General features: G+C 43.3%; 1 protein-coding gene across 1 annotated transcript in view; it reads left to right on the top strand.

Annotated features, from left to right (window-relative positions):
* The window catches only part of LOC114050689 (kelch-like protein 7), a 55,684-nt gene that overhangs the window by 21,418 nt on the left and 17,577 nt on the right, over window positions 1-16,689 (top strand). Inside the window, exons 5-7 of the mRNA XM_027872551.1 lie at window positions 3,433-3,608; window positions 5,486-5,660; window positions 12,222-12,364. Coding sequence (XP_027728352.1) covers window positions 3,433-3,608; window positions 5,486-5,660; window positions 12,222-12,364 — 494 coding nt within the window. The remainder of the gene's footprint in view (window positions 1-3,432; window positions 3,609-5,485; window positions 5,661-12,221; window positions 12,365-16,689) is intronic.

Here is a 16,689-nt window from a genome sequence, read left to right as displayed (position 1 = left end):
GGGGAATTCACATAGCCAAGGCAACTCCTGTTTCTAAAATAGAAAAATAAATGAGTCACTGAGATTCAAACACAAGCCATTCTAACGAGGAAGGAAAAGGATACCTAACTGAAAGGATACCTACCTTGCCCATACGTCTATACGAGGAATTTGTCAACCAACCACAATATTTAGGAGACATGTACCAAAGATAGAAACACAGACAGGTAATGGAGGATGGGTACAAAAGAGTAAGAAGAACACATAAAAAGAGTGTCAAGAACACTAAAACACACAACAGTTTAAGTTTTAGTGTGTTGCAAATACAACATAATCTAACGGAATGATATGGTACCAAGAAAGCTATTGCAATCTTAGCTTTCATTAATAAAAATATAATGTCCTGAATTAAGAAGAGGGGAATCCCACTATCCTCTGCCCTAGTCAGACCTCATCTGCAGTATTTATTCTTCTACTTATTTATTTATTTTTTATTAATTTATTTTGAGTTATCAACAATCATTTCCATAAGCTTTTGAGTTTTAAATTTTTCTCCCCCTCTCTCCCCACCTCCTTCCCCAAGATAGAATACAATGCGATATAGGCTGTACATATACATTCCTATTAAACATATTTTCATATTAGTCATGTTGTAAGGAAGAATTAGAACCAATAGGAGGAACCACAAGAAAAAGGAAACAAAAGAAAACAGAAGAAAAAAAAAAGAGCAAATAGTATGCTTTGATCTGCATTCAGACTCCATAGTTGTTTCTTTGAATATGGATAGCATTTTCTATCATGAGACTTTTGGAGATGTCATAGATCCTTGCATTGCTGAGAAGGGCTAAGTCTATCAAAGTTAATCATCCAGCAACGTGGCTGTTCCTGTGTACAACATTCTTCTAATTCTGCTCACTTCACTCAGCAACAGTCCATACAAGACTTTCCAGGTTTTTCTGAAGTCCATTTGCTCATCATTTCTTATAGCCCAATAGTATTCCATTACATTCATATACCACAACTTGTTCAGCCATTCCCCAATTGATGGCCATCCCCTCAATTTCCAATTCTTTGCCATCACAGAAAGAGTTGTTATAAATATTTTTGTACATGTGGGTCCTTTTCCCGTTTGTATGATCTCTTTGGGATATAGCCCTAGAAGTGGTATTGCTAGGTCAAAGGGTATGCACATTTTTATAGCCCTTTGGGCATAGTTCCAAATTGCTTTCCAAAATGGTTGTATCATTTCACAACTCCACCAACAATGCATTAGTGTTCCAATTTTCCAACATCTCCAAGATTTCTCATTTACCTGTTTTGTCATGTTGGCCAATCTGATAGGTGTAATGTGGTACCTACTTTGTTTTTCCAACAGAAATTTTTGGTGTTTTTTTTTTCCAAATATCACCAGTTTTTTTCCTAGAATCTCTCTCCTTTTCCCTCCCAGAGCTATACCTTATAACAAATAATATTTTAAAAACAAAAAAGAAGAGCAAAAAACCATCACAACTGATCAATACATTGCAAAAGTCTGAAAATAGATGCAGTGTACCACACTTGTGGACCTCCCACCCCTGCCAAGGGGCATCTCGCATCGTTTCTTTCAACCAGGCCTGTTCTTTATCATTTTGTACCATTCACTTTTGAAGTGTGTGTGTGTGTGTGTGTGTGTGTGTGTGTGCGCGTGTGTGTGTGTGCGCGCGCACACTTTCCATTTACATCATCGTAGTCAATATGGAGATTGTTTTTATGGTTCTCCTTACTTCACTCTGCATCAGTTCATCTAGATCCTCCCATGCTTCTCTGTATTCCTCATACACGTCATTTCTTCCAGCCCAGTCACATTCCGTGACCTTGATGGACCCTCTGTGTTTAGCCATTCTTCCGTTGATGGGCATCTGCTTTGCCTTCAGTCATTTGCTATCACAAAAAAATACTGCTCTCAGTATTTTGCTATATATGAGGATTTTCTTCTAATTGGCCTCCTTGTAATAGAAACCTATTAGTGGAATCTTTGGATCAAAGGGTAGGGACATTTTCCATAGCACACACTTAAAATAAATACTTGTGCAGCAGCTCAATTCCTCCGTGTCCTAAGGGCTTTACTTTTAGTTGCTATTTTCATTCTTCGAACTGGCCAAAGCCTCTTCGAGTGTTCCTGGAGACAACTTTTTAAGGAACAGTTTCTTTCCTGTGCCCATCCATGAATTGTAGGAAGGAGAAAGCTGCCACTGGGGAGACTTTTGCCAGCATTATTATTTTATTTTGCAATTCACAGAGAGAATAAGAGATTCTTTTTTGAGTATTTTGTTTGGAGGCCCAGAAATTACACTTAAGCCTACATACATATTTTTAGTTCCTACTTCTTCTGGTCTAGATAATAGTTGGGAGTGGTATGTATGATTATGAATGTGTATGTTAGTATGTGTAACTGTGTGAGTGTGTGTTACTGTATGTATGTAAATGTGTATGTGTGTGTATGTGTGTGTGTGATATTCTGGGTGCAGGGCTCTCCCATGCTGACAACAGTATCAATCCTTGAGTGCTTCAGTAGATGTGGTCTACTTTTATGCAAGCAATACCTTCACTGTAGAACCAGGAGCCCCCCTTTTCACCAAAAGAAAAGTGCTTCTGTTTCTGCTTTACGTTTACCTTCCTATATTTAGCCACATTCGTATTCCCCTTCCCGCTGCTCCCCCAGAACCCCTCCAGTGTTTTCTTCCATCAGTGGTATGTCTTTAGACACCATTGCCCAGTGCCCCTGCTAGTCCATTGCTAAAATATTGGCAGAGGGTTAGAAGGCCACCACATTGCATGTAAATTGAGCCGAGAAACACCCATTATGTCATTTTCTGTTTTAATCCATTCTCAGTTATTGATAGGTAGCATGGGTGACAGGGATGCCATGGTTACATTAAATCCATTTCATTTCAATTAAAGTCTCCCCCATTAGAATGTAATCTCCTTGAGGGTAGGGGCTGTTTTTGCTTTTTCTTCCTGTCCTCAGAACTTAGCAGTATCTGGTACATAGTATGTTCTTGTTCATGGATTAATAAATGCTTTTTGATTTGAAAACAATCTTTAAAAGTAAGAGTTTTTTTCTCATTTATTAAATCTTTTCTTAGAGATATTAATAACAAAGTTAACTGAAGGGAATCATACCTTCCCCACCCATCCTCTGGATGTGTGTTACTACTAGAATTAAACTTAAGATCTATTATTTGTGTCTGTTTGAATCCAAGTTTTATTTGTTTGTTTTTTAGCATAAACTTATAACAACTTAAAAGAAGCTTGACCCCCTTTTTTTTGTTTTGAAAAATTGAATCTGTGAAATTGGTCTACACTGGCCTAATTTTCCTTAAGCCACAGTTGCTATTTTTCTGTGTTTTCAAATGTTTCTGAATGTAGCTCGTAGGTTTTGCTTTATCCTTTTTATTTTCCTGCTGTGCGTAGGTATAAGTGTTCTAGCAGAGTGCCTCGACTGCCCTGAACTGAAGGCCACAGCCGATGACTTCATTCATCAGCATTTCACCGAAGTTTACAAAACGGACGAGTTCCTGCAGCTTGACGTCAAACGTGTAACCCACCTTCTGAACCAGGACACTCTGACCGTGAGAGCAGAGGATCAGGTGAGATCCTGACGTCACTCGGAGGGAGGAGAGAGGCTCCTGGGTGCTGAGAATTACTGTATCAGTCAGGAGGCCTTGATCGCCAGTTCCCCATTCAAAGCATTTATTAAATCTCAAAATGTGGGTAAGATGAGCATATGGAAAAGGAGAGGTTGGGAAAGATTGGTTCTGTGTAGCAATGGTCATAAGCGGAAGATATTCCAAAGGCATGAGAAATGGTGGGAGACATGAGTTCTAAAGACCTGAGGTTGACTAGAAGAAGGCCTGATTAGAGGCTATTGGGTACAGAATTGTAAATGAAGCTGCACTTTTTCCCAGAGCAGCTTGGTGGCGTGGTGGATCAAGCAGTGAACTTGGAGTCAGTAAAACTTGGGTTCAGATCCAGCATCAGACATTTTGTAAGATGTGTGATCCTGGACAAGTCACTTAACCATTCCTGTCTTCAGTTTATTCTTCTATAAAATGGGTATAATAGTAGCACCTACCTCCCAGGCCTGTTGTGAGGATCAAAAGAGAAGGCGTATGTGCAGTGCTTTGCCAGCTTTGAAAAGCCATCCAAATACTAAGATTATACCTAGAAACTTTAAGGTTTACCAAGCACTTTCCTCCCAGCAATCTTAGTTGAAAATGTAAATAGTGTTATTTCACTTTTGCACCTGAGGAGAATGAGGCCCAGAGGAGGAGAATGACTTCCCTTGGGCCACAGGGCTAGTAAGTGCCCAGGCTGGAATGTGCACCTGCCTCGATGATGCTGGGCGTCCCCAGCGGGAAGCTCTGTTTTGTGCCTCTCCCGTTGGTAACAGGTTTGCTCTGAGGCCTCTTCTCTGCCTCCTTGCCCTTGGGAACCCAGCGCATACATTTATATGGGAGATGCCCTGGGGAGCGGTTTTCCAGCGTGCAGTGGTACTTGCTTTATATTGGAAGCAAAACTAACTGTGTTGATTGGCCCTAGATTTTTTCCTAGCCGATGATAACCACCGCACCCTTTGGATTAAAGTGTCAAATATGCACCCTCTACAGGTGCCCTTGCTTTATGTAATAGAACTGTTCTGAAAAGGCTGGGTGCACATTGATCTTTTTGTGATGCAAATATTTTAAAAGCACTAAGAGAGCTCTATTTAAAGTAGCTGTGCTGAAGATTAAAAATGTATACATCCTATGAAGTGATGCCTTCAATTGAAGTTTTTCATTAAGTCGAATTTTTGCCTCTTGGATTTTGTTTAAGGAAGAGCACGTGGTTATCCTCATTATTTTTAAAAATGACTTATCAAGTCACAATAAGTGACCTTTGGTTTGGAGATCAATATGTGATTGTATTTCATAGGCTTACAGGGACCTTGAGAGACAACATCCTTAAAGATGAGATGTGTAGATGGACGTAAAAGTCATTGTGATCATCATTGTAGCTGACATTTATTTCACACTTGAAGATTTACAAAACGCTTTCTGCACATTTCCATTTGATCCTGAAAGTATCCCTAGAAGGGAGAGACTCTAGGAATTATTGTCCCCATTTTACAGATGAGAAAGCTGAACTCCAGAGAGGCTAAGTGTTGTGGGTGGCACCATGACCTTAAAAACAGCAGCTTCCAAGGAAGGCCCTGCTGGAGAAGAGCAGGAGGAGCTGAGGTTCTGGTGGATATGCAGAACGATTCCATGGTTTGATGACACAAGTCTTTTTCTTTCAGACAAGACTAGATTTACTTTTAGTGACCAGCATCTTACGAGTGTATATAAAGTTGTCTAAAATATGGAGATGCCACCTGTGTGCTCTAGGTCCTCTCTAGCTCCCAAGCCTCCTGTGTGTGCTGGTGGAGGCCAGCAAGGCCCCGGCAGGACTTTGACTGTGCTTTATCATTGGTTTTTTTTGGCTTCAGGTCTATGATGCTGCAGTCAGGTGGCTGAAATACGATGAACCCAACCGGCAGTCATTCATGGTTGACATACTTGCTAAAGTCAGATTTCCTCTCATATCAAAGAATTTCTTAAGTAAAACAGTGCAAGCTGAACCACTAATTCAGGACAATCCCGAGTGCCTTAAAATGGTGATAAGTAAGTAAGTTGCCTTCATATCCATCTATAAGCTAAGCCGTATAACCAACTTGTTTTTCTCTGTTAGTTAAATATTTACTGGAGGTCAACCCTCAAGGAGCTTACAATCCAATGGAGAGAAATAGCTTGTATATACACATAACGAGTCTAATGCACAGTGGAATGTGAAAGTGCTTGGTGAGGTCATAGGAGGGGAAGATGGCTCTCGGCTAGTGGGAGCAGGGGGCCATCACTGAGGGAGGTGGAATTTGAGAAGGACCTTGAAGATGGGTAAAGATTAGATCAGCACAGCAGCTGTTAGGGAAGGCCCTCTCAGACAGAGGGGATAGGGTGATCAAAGGCGGAGATTGGGAAAGTACAGGGCAGAAAATGGTCCAGCTGGACCGGGAAGTAGGTTGTGTGTGGAAGGTTAGGAAGAGCTCAGGCTGGGAAGCTTTGAAGGGCCTGGGCCCCAGACTCAGGAAGCAAGACTTGCTTATTTAACGGTGGTGGCCACTGCAGGGCTTTGTACGAGGGAATGTTTTGATCAGAGCTGTATTTTAGGCATACCTGTCTGGTAAAGAGTGTATAGGATAGACTGAAGAAAGAAGCGATTGTAGGCAAGAACGTTGGAGTGGCCTTGGGAGTTTGAACTAGGCCAATAACAGTGTGAGAGGAAAGAAGACAGGGTTGAAAGGTGTTGGATGTGAGGAGGAGGAGGAGGAAGAGGAAGAGACTGCAGAGCCTGGTGGACCTCAAGCAAGAGCATGGTGATGTGGTCGCGTGACTAAGGAAGTCAGGAGGGTGGAGGAAGCCGTTCTCGTTTTGGACGTACTCTGCTTGAGCAAGGTGTGAGACATCTGGCTGGAGAAAGGCCGCAGCCAGAGGAAAGTCTGGAGCTGCAAGGTGGATTTGGGAGATCACTCCCTTGATGGCTATGGTTGGAGGGGGGAGATGAGGCAGTCAGAGGAGGGGGTGTGGAAAGAGAAGGAAAGTTAACACATGAACCTGTGGGAATGTCTGCATAGAGCACTGACTGTTGACAGTTCACCTGACACTGAGCTGGGAGTAGAGACTGAGGACGTGACATTGTTGTTCAGTCATTTCAGTCGCGTCTAGCTTTCCGTGACCTCATCTGGGGTTTTCTTGGCAGAGATGCTGGAGTGGTTTGCCATTTCCTTCTCCAGCTCATTTTACAGGTGAGGAAACTGAGGCAAACAGGGTGAAGTGACTTGCCCAGGGTCACACAGCTAGTAAGTGTCTGAGGCTGGATTTGAATTCTGGAAGAGCAGTATTCCTGACTCCAGGCCCAGCGCTCTATCCACTGTGCCACCTAGGTGCCCCCAGAGATGTGTAAGGGAGCGTTTCATTGCTCCAGCGTCATGGGGTTCTTTCATGGTGTCCCATCTCCTGGGAGCAGGAGCAGAGAAGGCAAGAAGCTAGGGTACAGAAATGCCCTGGGCACCAGCCCAAAGCAGTGAGTCAACGTGAGGCCCCACCAGGAAGCACCAGACCTTAGGGCCAGACACTGAAGTAGTGACTCTTAATAGCCCTACACTTGCCCTGTGTAGGAAACAGGCCCACTGAGGGCAAAAACACAGGCTTCTGGAAAAGTGCATTAGCATGTGGAACAAAGTGATCAGATGGCCACAGAACTCAGAGAGAACTTGTCTCCAATCTATATACAGCAAGTCCATGTGGTGAAGCAGCTTCCATTGCATGACTGCAACACTTTTTGGTAAAAATCAGTGCCTCTTCCTGTTTCTCTGATCAGCCTACAAATAGCAGGAGTACCAAAAGAGCTATTTTTTTTTTTTGGCAGATCAGATCTTATTATTCATTGACGCTGACTTCAGGGAGAGATCTTTTTCTTCTTTCTTTGAAAGTGAAAAAATTCAGTTTCCACTAAGAGATCATCAGTTCTTCCTCTGAAGGTGGACAGTACTTTTCATCATGAGTCTGGAATTATCTTGGATTATTGCCTTGATCAGAGTAGCTCAGGCTTTCACAGTGGATCATCATCGCAGTATTGCTGTTACTATGTACAGTGCTCTCCTGATTCTGTTCAGTTCACTCTGCTCATCTGTTCATAAAGGTCTTCCCAGGTTTTTTCTGCAGGCATCCTGCTCATCATTTCTTAGAGCACAGTAGTATTCCATCCCCATCATATGCCATAACTTGTTCAGCCATCCCCAACTGATGGGCATCCTCAATTTCAGATTCTTTTCCACCACCACAAAAAAAAAAAGCTGCTATATATATATATAATTTTCATTTTTCTTTACTCTCTTTAGAATACAGACCAAGTAGTGGCATTGTTGGGTCAAAGGGTATGCTCGATTTTATAGCCCTTTGGGCAAGATTGGGGAACCTGAGGCCTCCAGGCCCACTCAGAAGGTTCCAAATTGTTCTCCATAATCAGATGGATCAGTTCACAGCTTTACCAACAGTGTGTTAATGTACCTGCTTTTCCACATCCAGCATTTATCATCTTCCTTTTCTGCCATTTGAGCCAATCTAATAGGTATGAGGTGGTACCTCAGAGTTGTTTTAATTTGCCTTTCTCTAATCAATAGTAATTTAGAGCATTTTTTCATGTGACGATAGATAGCTTTGAATTCTTCTTTTGCCAGTTTACGTCCTTTGATCATTTATCAATCAGAGAATGTCTCCAATTTTCATAAATTAGACCCAATTCCCTATATATTTGAGAAATGGGATCTTTAGCAGAGAAACTTGCTACAAATTTTTTTTATATTACTTCATTGTACCTTTTAGCAAAATGTAGTTTCCTCTATTATCTCTTTTAATTAGGTCTGTTTTTTCTTTTGCTTTGTCTGATTGCCACACCTGCTTTTTTTCCTTCAGCTGAAGCCTAATAGATTCTACTCCAGCCCCTTATTTTAACACTGTATGTGTGTCTTTCTGTTTCAAGTGTGTCTCTTATAAATGATATATTGTTGGATTCCGGTTTCTCATCCATTCTGTTCTCCACTTCTCTTTTATGGGTGAATTCATCACATTCATATTCACAGTTAGGATTGCTGTGTGTTTCCCTCCATCCTATTTTCTTATGTTTTCTTTCTCTCTCTTTTTACCCCGTCCCTCCTCAAAAGTCTGTTTTGCTTCTTTCCTCTGACTCTCTTAATCTGCCCTCTTTTAGCACCTTCTCCCTCACTTTTTCTTATCCCCCCCCATCTCCCTGTGGGGCAAGATAGATTTCTACACCCAATTGAAGGGTTAGGGTTAGAGGAGGAAAGCCTCAGAAGCCCTCTTCAATAAAGGTTTCACCCTTACAGTCTTTATAGTACTTTATTTTTGCTATCTATCTAAAGAAATGGGCAGACTACTGGCTCACTGGTGGCTTCAGAATTTTGACATTTGCATTATATGTCAATCATTCAACAAGCATTTATTAAGCATCTACCAGGAGTAGGGAACCTGTGACCTTGAGGCCACATGTGGCCCTTTAGGTCCTCAAGTGCGACCCATTGATTGAATCCAAACAGGTTTGTTCTGGGAAGTTTGGATTCAGTCAGAGGGGTGCACTTGAGGACCTAGAAGGCCACACGTGTCTTCGAGGCCGCAGGTTCTCTGCCCCTGAGCCACGATGTCAGAGACTGTACTAGGTGCTGGGGCTACAAATACAGCGCATACAGTAATCCCCACTCTCAAAGAACTTCCGCTGTGGTAGACAGAGTGATAACTTCATGTGGAACTGAGCCATTCATTCAATACCAGTTGTGGCCTAAAGAATTCTTTGGCCTCTATAACCTTCAAAGCATCCATGAGATTATCCTGTTTGTTATTCTTTTGCTCAAAGTGACTTGTCAGTTCAGTCAACAAACATGTATTGTGAGCACACTGTGGCCAATGGGTACTTGAGGTGGTCTTTGGATTTTCCGTAAGTAGGTATTAGCAGGCAGTTTTGTACCACTGGTCTGAGTGCCAGCGAGAGACTGTGCCTGGAACATCAAGGTGAGATACTCGGTCATCTCTCCAAGGGTTTCTAGGCTAGAAGACGCATTGGATAGCATTTCTTGTCACTCAAGTGGTACCACTAACATTTCCCTGAGGTTGGCTCATTTAGAACAAAGAGCATTGTTTAATTTATCAAATTAAATGAGTCCCATTAGCAGGGGAAGGTGGACCTTTAGAGGAGTCTTTTTCAGGTATTTGGATGATTATACTCTTCACCAATGTGTCTTCAACTTTGATTAGGAGATGTTTATCTGAAAGGGTTAGGATCAGAAGTTGATGCCATCGTATTCAACAGCTTCAAATATACTGTATCAGTAATCAGTTTTTGTTTGGATCATTTTAAAATTCCTTCTACTGGAAGGCACCATAATACAGTGAAAGAAGGGCCAGATTTGAAATCATCAGACGACCTGGGTCAACTCCTACCTTTCCAGCTTACCTCACTTGCCACTTTGTGATTTGTGGCTAGTGGCATCATCTCTGGCCCCGTTTCCTCATGTAAGCAAATGAAGAGTTTGTACTAGATGAGCCCTGGAGTCCCTTCCACCTTGAAACTTCTGTTACTGACTTATTTTTTCACTCCTTTCTATCATTTTGAGAGAATCAAAAGAAATATTTTGCCTAAATAATCTCCTCTCCCCTTCCAAGGCTGCCAACAAGGGTGTGAGCTGCTGTTTCCCACTGACTGAAGCAGGGTGCCAAGAAGAATGAGTTAGCAATCTTCTGTTCCTGCCCGCTTGCCTGTCCCTCTGCCTCCTCATTATGTGCTCCTTCCCATTCCCCATAGGCCAGGGGTATAATGATGCTAGGTTTGCTCATGTACGTCTAGCCCTTTATTGAGACCAAAGCTGAGAGGCAGGAAGTGCGGAGTATGGCAAGGAGGCCAACCTGGTCCTGGCAGTAGTGTCACTGAAACCTGGCAGGATGGGACCCATTACTGGCAGATGGCTCGAGAAGGGAAACCGTGTTCCACTAAAGGAACAGGCAAGAGGGCAGTGAGGAGTCACGCTGTACATGGAGATATGCTCCTGGGAGGAAATCTGGTGGAGAGCGTTCGGGTGAAGATCAACAGTGGCAGAAACAGAGAGGCTGTCCTTCTCAGAATAAACTAAAAGCCACCTGGATAGAAGGAGTAAATAGAGGCTTTGGGCAGCAGACCTGAATCCTGGCATGGCAGCTCAGCCCAGCAGAGAGTGCCTGCAGTAGAGGAACCAGCTGTGGCGCTGCTCTTCTGGGTCGGATTCCCAACAATCAAGAGGCACTTGCTGCTGGGGGTAGACATGGTGGAAACCTGGGGGAAAGTGAACATTCAGTTTTGGAATTTGTTAGAGAGAAGGACAAAACCAGGAAGAGTGTGCTGTGTAGCCAAGGTGTCAGAGGCATCACAGAAAACTTAGGTGGTGTCTCACAGATCAAAGTGCTTGGAGCCCAGGAAAGAGTATGAAGCTCTTGAGGATGAAATTATGACAACACAAAGAAACCATTCCGATAAGAAAAGGAGGGAGTAATCTAAAGAGACCAATGTAGACTGATAAATGAGCTTTAAAACAATGTACAGAATTTGGAGGCAACAGCATGTCATAGGATGAATTAAAAAAAGCAAGATGCAGTCTTGTCAAAATAGCGCCACAGATATCGGAAGTCAGAGATGAGCATTGGTGGTATTCAGTCATTCAGTCGTGTCTCCTTTGACCCCAGCACGCCAGGCCCTTCTGTCTCCCAAAGTCTGTCCAAGCTCATGTTTGTTGCTTCCATGACACTCTCTCTCCATCTCATCCTCCGCCATCCCCTTCTCCTTTTGCCTTCAATCTTTCCCAACATCAGGGTCTTTTCTAGTGAGTCCTCTCTTCTCATTATGGGGCCAAAGTATGTAAGCTTAGGCTTCGGTTTTTGACCTTTCATTAATAGCTTGAATTAATTTCTTTTAGCGCTGAGCAGTCGGGAGATACTAAGAGCATCTTGCTGTCTCTCCTGGTCACCAGGCCTGACTGCATCTTCAGATTCTTAAAGCAGTGACCTAGGATTGCTTAACCACTTTTGGCAGTCTTCAGAACATTGTAGGAAACGAATGGAAAAGACCGTGTTATCTAAGGAGCAGTTAAAGGAATGGTGTTTGTTGGGCCAGAGAAGGCTCAGAGGCATGTGATTTGAAGGACTATTGTCAAGGACAGGATAGGGGAGAAGCTTTGATGAGGCACGGTTAGGTTTTAACGATCAGAACTGTCCAGAGTGGAATGGGCTGCAGGCTGGGGAGGTAACAGGCCAGCGCCACACGCCCCACCTCCCATCCAGGGGTCTTCACGCAAGGGTGGCAGGCCCACTTGTGGGGATATTGGAGAGGTCAGTCTTATCGTGAGCTGGACTAGATGACCCTGGGGGCATCCTCCAACTCAGAGTCTGTGACTCAGAGTGAAAGACATTCCCGAGGGTGGTAGCAGCCGTGATTCAGCTGCATTCTTTCTTCCCTCTCCCCTCTCTCAGTTTTAGAGGCAAACTATGAAGAAGTTGTGTGAGGAAATGTAATGTTGTAGCTGCAACGGCAGGTTTTCAGAGGGTTCAGAAGCCTGAAGTTCTTAGCAGTAAATAGTCATCTTTCTCTAGGTGGAATGAGGTACCATCTGCTTTCCCCAGAGGATAGAGAAGAACTGGTGGAAGGCACACGGCCTCGAAGGAAAAAGCATGAGTATCGGATTGCCCTGTTTGGAGGATCCCAACCACAGTCCTGTAGATATTTCAGTCCAAAGGTAACTGAACTCTCTTCCCTTTCACCCAAGGCCCAGCCCAGAGCCTTGGCACAGAGCAGACATCTCTGGGCATTATTTGAGTGAATGAATGAATGAATTTCTCAAAATCTTTCTCCTTTTATTCAGTGATATTTCCAGATTTGTCCATGGTTTTCATCTGTCCTTACAGCTGTGTTTGCGCAAAATAGGGGTGGGGAACCTATGGCCTCGGGGTCACACGTGGCCTTCTAAGTCCTGAAGGGCCACAGTTGTGGCCACATATGACCTTGAGGCCATCAGTTCCCCATCCCTGGTCCAAAGTTTATAAAACAATGAGAGGGAATGGGTGTGTGGGTGACCATTAGATTCCCCCTTTTGCACTCTCTTGATGAGGGCATCAGCTGGTCAGTATCCATCCAGAGCATTTTTCTGGTGCCACTGTTGCAGTCAATCTGACCTCATTAACAGCCAGGAACTAATTGGAATTATTGCCACATAGTAAACCAGACTTTTTTCCTTCCCTTCCCCTCCCACACTACTCCCTCCTGTAGAGATCAGTTAATAGGTAGAATTTCCAAATTATTCTTTCTCTTGGTAACCTCCAGCATGAGGAACAAAGTGGGTGTCTTCTGGCAGTGATGCATTGGACACCCTTAGCACGAGGCAATCCACCTCTCAGATCCTGCAGAGTTGACACCCTGACTGCTTGGTGTTCTTCCCCCGAGCCCCTCCAGAGCACACAGCTAGTTAACATTTGCACTGCCTATACATGCTCAAAAGAAACTTTAGACATATCCATTTGGGGACATTACTTGTGAAGAAAAATGATACATGAGTTTTGGAGGAGTTTTTAGTGGTAATGAGGAGTTTAGAGAAAAAAATAAAAAGTCCACTGGTCTTGTATATCTGTTTCTTCAGACCACTAATATCCATTGTCTCAATTCCAGTGTGGATAGAGCTGTTGGAAATAATTGCATCCCTGTAGGATTAAAAGGGCTATCAGTGAAGCTTCTCTTTATTAGGAACCAAAAGGCCAAGGACCCTACTGACAGCTAATTGCAGGTGGAGAGAACATTTAGGAATCAAGTAAGAGTCAGGATAGCACTGAAGGAACCAGAGAGAAACCTCCTTCTTGAGATGAGAACGTGAAGGGGCAGAAAAGTTATCTCACTTGCTCAAGTTATCCAGCTGGTTCACTGGCATGAAGAAGTCAAATCTAGCTTCACCTCGGGCCACAGTGCTACTTAGCACAAGGCTGGCCTGCCGTGAGAGGACGGGGGAGAGTGGAAAGCTGTGGAGTTAGAATTGATCTTTCAAGAATATGACAGGAGAGCTGGAAATGTGTTTGATGGGATGAACTTATAATTGTGTGGTTTTCCCCATGTTTTCACTCATTTCTTTGTTAAATTGGAAAGAAATACCCATCATTCACAGACCCAGGGTTGCGAGGGAACATTTCCAGAGGCTTCCTGAGATAGTGTTTTCCTTGGCAGTTTGTAAGAGGAATGGAATTTCCCCCCCATATCATTAGGCCCCAAATTCTCTCCATCCACGGAAGGAAGAAGCTGCTCACTGAGCCTCTGATCACTGGGGAGGGCGGGTATAGACTGAGTCCCCCCGGACGCTCAGCCACACTCCCGCTTCCTCTGCAGCACGGACGACTGAATCCTTTTGTGCCGGCCCAAAGCATCTACCTCGGTTGCTTCGTTTTTTGAATACCTGATTCCTGACAGTTTTTATTTTTACCCTGTTTTGTTATTTGAGTGTGATTTCTTGACATGTCAGTGGTTAAGTCCATCTGGGGTTCCTCTCTTCAGTAATGAAAAAGCTGGTCTCACAATAGATCACTGAAAAGAATGTTCCAAAGCACAAATTGTCCCTAGGTATCATCAGATCATGGGTCTAAAGCCAGAAAGGACCTCAGACCATCTTATTTTATAGAGGAAACTGAGTCCCAGTGAGATTAAAATTTGCCCAGGGTCACAGTAGGCATCTGAGGCAAGATTTGAATCCGGGTTCTCTGACGGACTTTATTTTACACAACGCCAGATGTGTTGTAATATATAATAATATAATATAATTAATATAATATAATAACTAGAAGATTTGGCCAGTTGGTCTGCTTTCTGTTTGTGTAAGTACTGCCACAGAAACATTCTGGATTTGGTGATGACAGCCATTTTAGGAATGCCTGTACCATACCAGCCAAGGATGGGAGTGACTATTTCCAACTAAAGAAATTATAGGGAGCATTTCCTTAATTGAATTATCTGGAATCAGGCCAATAATCCTTAAGCTAACATCCAGAGATTTGTTTTTAAAAGAACACAGTAAAGTTTCCTTGCCCATCAGCAGTGACAGGAGGGAAAGAATTCTATTTTAATTACTGTGTCAAAGTCAGTGGGACAGTGTTATGTACTGAGAGGGAAGCCAGTGATTATTCTGTTACTGTGTTGAGTGGAAATGCTGCCTTTGTTCAGACGATAGTTATTTTTCTGAAGCCTACTGGATTTTCCCCCCAGAATTGTCTGTTCAACCAGTACCAAGTGTCAGTGGCCTTCTTCCCCCTCTCCCCTCCCTCCATTTACTGTGTAGATATTAAGTCTGGAAGTCTACAGGGAGGATTGTTGGTACCTGAATCCAAACTGACATGAATAGCAGAGGCAAAGACCTTTGCGTGGTCTGCTAATGAGCAGAATTCAAGAAAGAAAAGGGAGCGTGGGCCCATCTTTCTCCCTGGGGAAGACACAGGCCTGTTGAAGATCCCAGGGATTGCAAATTTTCCTCTTCCCTGTTCTTCCTTCCAGCACCAATCCCCCACTAGGCCCTGAACATTAGAGGGGCAGGGCAGTGGGGTGGCTACAGAGAAAGAAGCCTGAAATGAAAGGAGAAAAATGTCACCCATGTTTACATTTTTGGAACTCTTTTATCGTGAACCCCATCATCAACAAATGGAAAAAATTCAATATGGAAAGAAAAAGAAAGAGGATAAGATGAGAAACTGTGGGCTTCTGCATGGGCATCATTTTTTAAAGAAAAATACGCCTAACTTGAATGAGGTAGCTTGTGCCTCCTTCAATTAAAAAAAAATTGATGCTCTTAAAAAATTTATTTAGCACCGCTCCCCCTCCTTGAGAGAAAATCCCTCCCTCTTAACAGATGTATATTCAAGCAAAGCAAATGAGAGGCATGAGGTGAATCGACATTGAAGTGCTGCTTCACAAATACCATCCCATTGGATCCTTACAACAACCCTGGGAGGCAGGGGCCTTTATTAGACCTATTTTAAAGTTGAGGAAACTGAGGCAGACAGAGGCTCAGTAACTTGCCCTGGGTCACCCAAGTGGTAAGCATCTGAGACTGGTTTTGAACTGAAGTCTTCCTGACTCCAAGCCTAGCAGTTTCTCCACGGGGCTGTCATCACCACCATCATTGCCACTGAGCTGCCTTAGAATACACTGTAGCTACACCCATGCTTTACGTGAAGCTGTGTGACCTCATCTTGGGATTCTCAATGAGGAACACCAGTAGACCCTGAAGGATCACTTAACGTGAAGTTCAGTGGGGTCCTTCACTTACTGAGGGACTGCTTTCAATTCATTCATTCCTGGTACCTTAACCGTCTGGGATTGGGTTGTGAAGTTTACTGTTCAAGTTGTCAGATCTCTTCCCAATCTTTGATGAAAGCTTTCCTTTTCTATATGATGGAGAATTATGAGATTCTTGTGAATCATACTTTATCAGACACAAAAGGCTCATGCTTTTTTTAAGAAATACATTTTTATTTCTGTCTTTTGTTCTTATATTCTTTACATTTCCCATTGTTTTGCCTACCCTTCTCCCAAAGACCCATTCCATAGAGCCTAGAGGAGGGGGGGATAAAGCTCTGCTGAAATAGCCAACATATCAGAAAAGTTTGACATTATGGGCAGTGTTTCCCCACCTCTACCGAGAACAAGGGCAAGTATTGGCTCATAGCTCTGATTTGGGGGGAAAGGCTCACTCTTATGACTAGAAATTTTATACTGTGTATATGAACCCCATTGCTTCTTCTCTTCCACTTACTTATACCGAACCAGTTCTTCAAGGTGGCTCCTCCATGAAGCCTTCCCCCAGCAGAGATTTCCCCTCCCCTTCCCTCCCCTCCATCCATTTTGAGAGGCTGCTTGGCATAGTGGATAGAGAGTTGGTCTTGGAGTCATGAAGACAATGTCTTAGGGCCCAGGCTTCAAGACTGTAAGTCATAGGGAATGTACTGATTTCTACTGGGAGGAGGTTTTTTACTTGATTATCCGTGCACACATACATAACACACACACACACACACACACACACACACACACACA

The sequence above is a fragment of the Vombatus ursinus genome, unplaced genomic scaffold (genome assembly GCF_900497805.2).
Source record: "Vombatus ursinus unplaced genomic scaffold, bare-nosed wombat genome assembly UNPS02014799.1, whole genome shotgun sequence".
NCBI classification, from domain to species: Eukaryota; Metazoa; Chordata; class Mammalia; order Diprotodontia; family Vombatidae; genus Vombatus; species Vombatus ursinus.
This window is presented reverse-complemented; position numbering and strand designations above follow the sequence as displayed.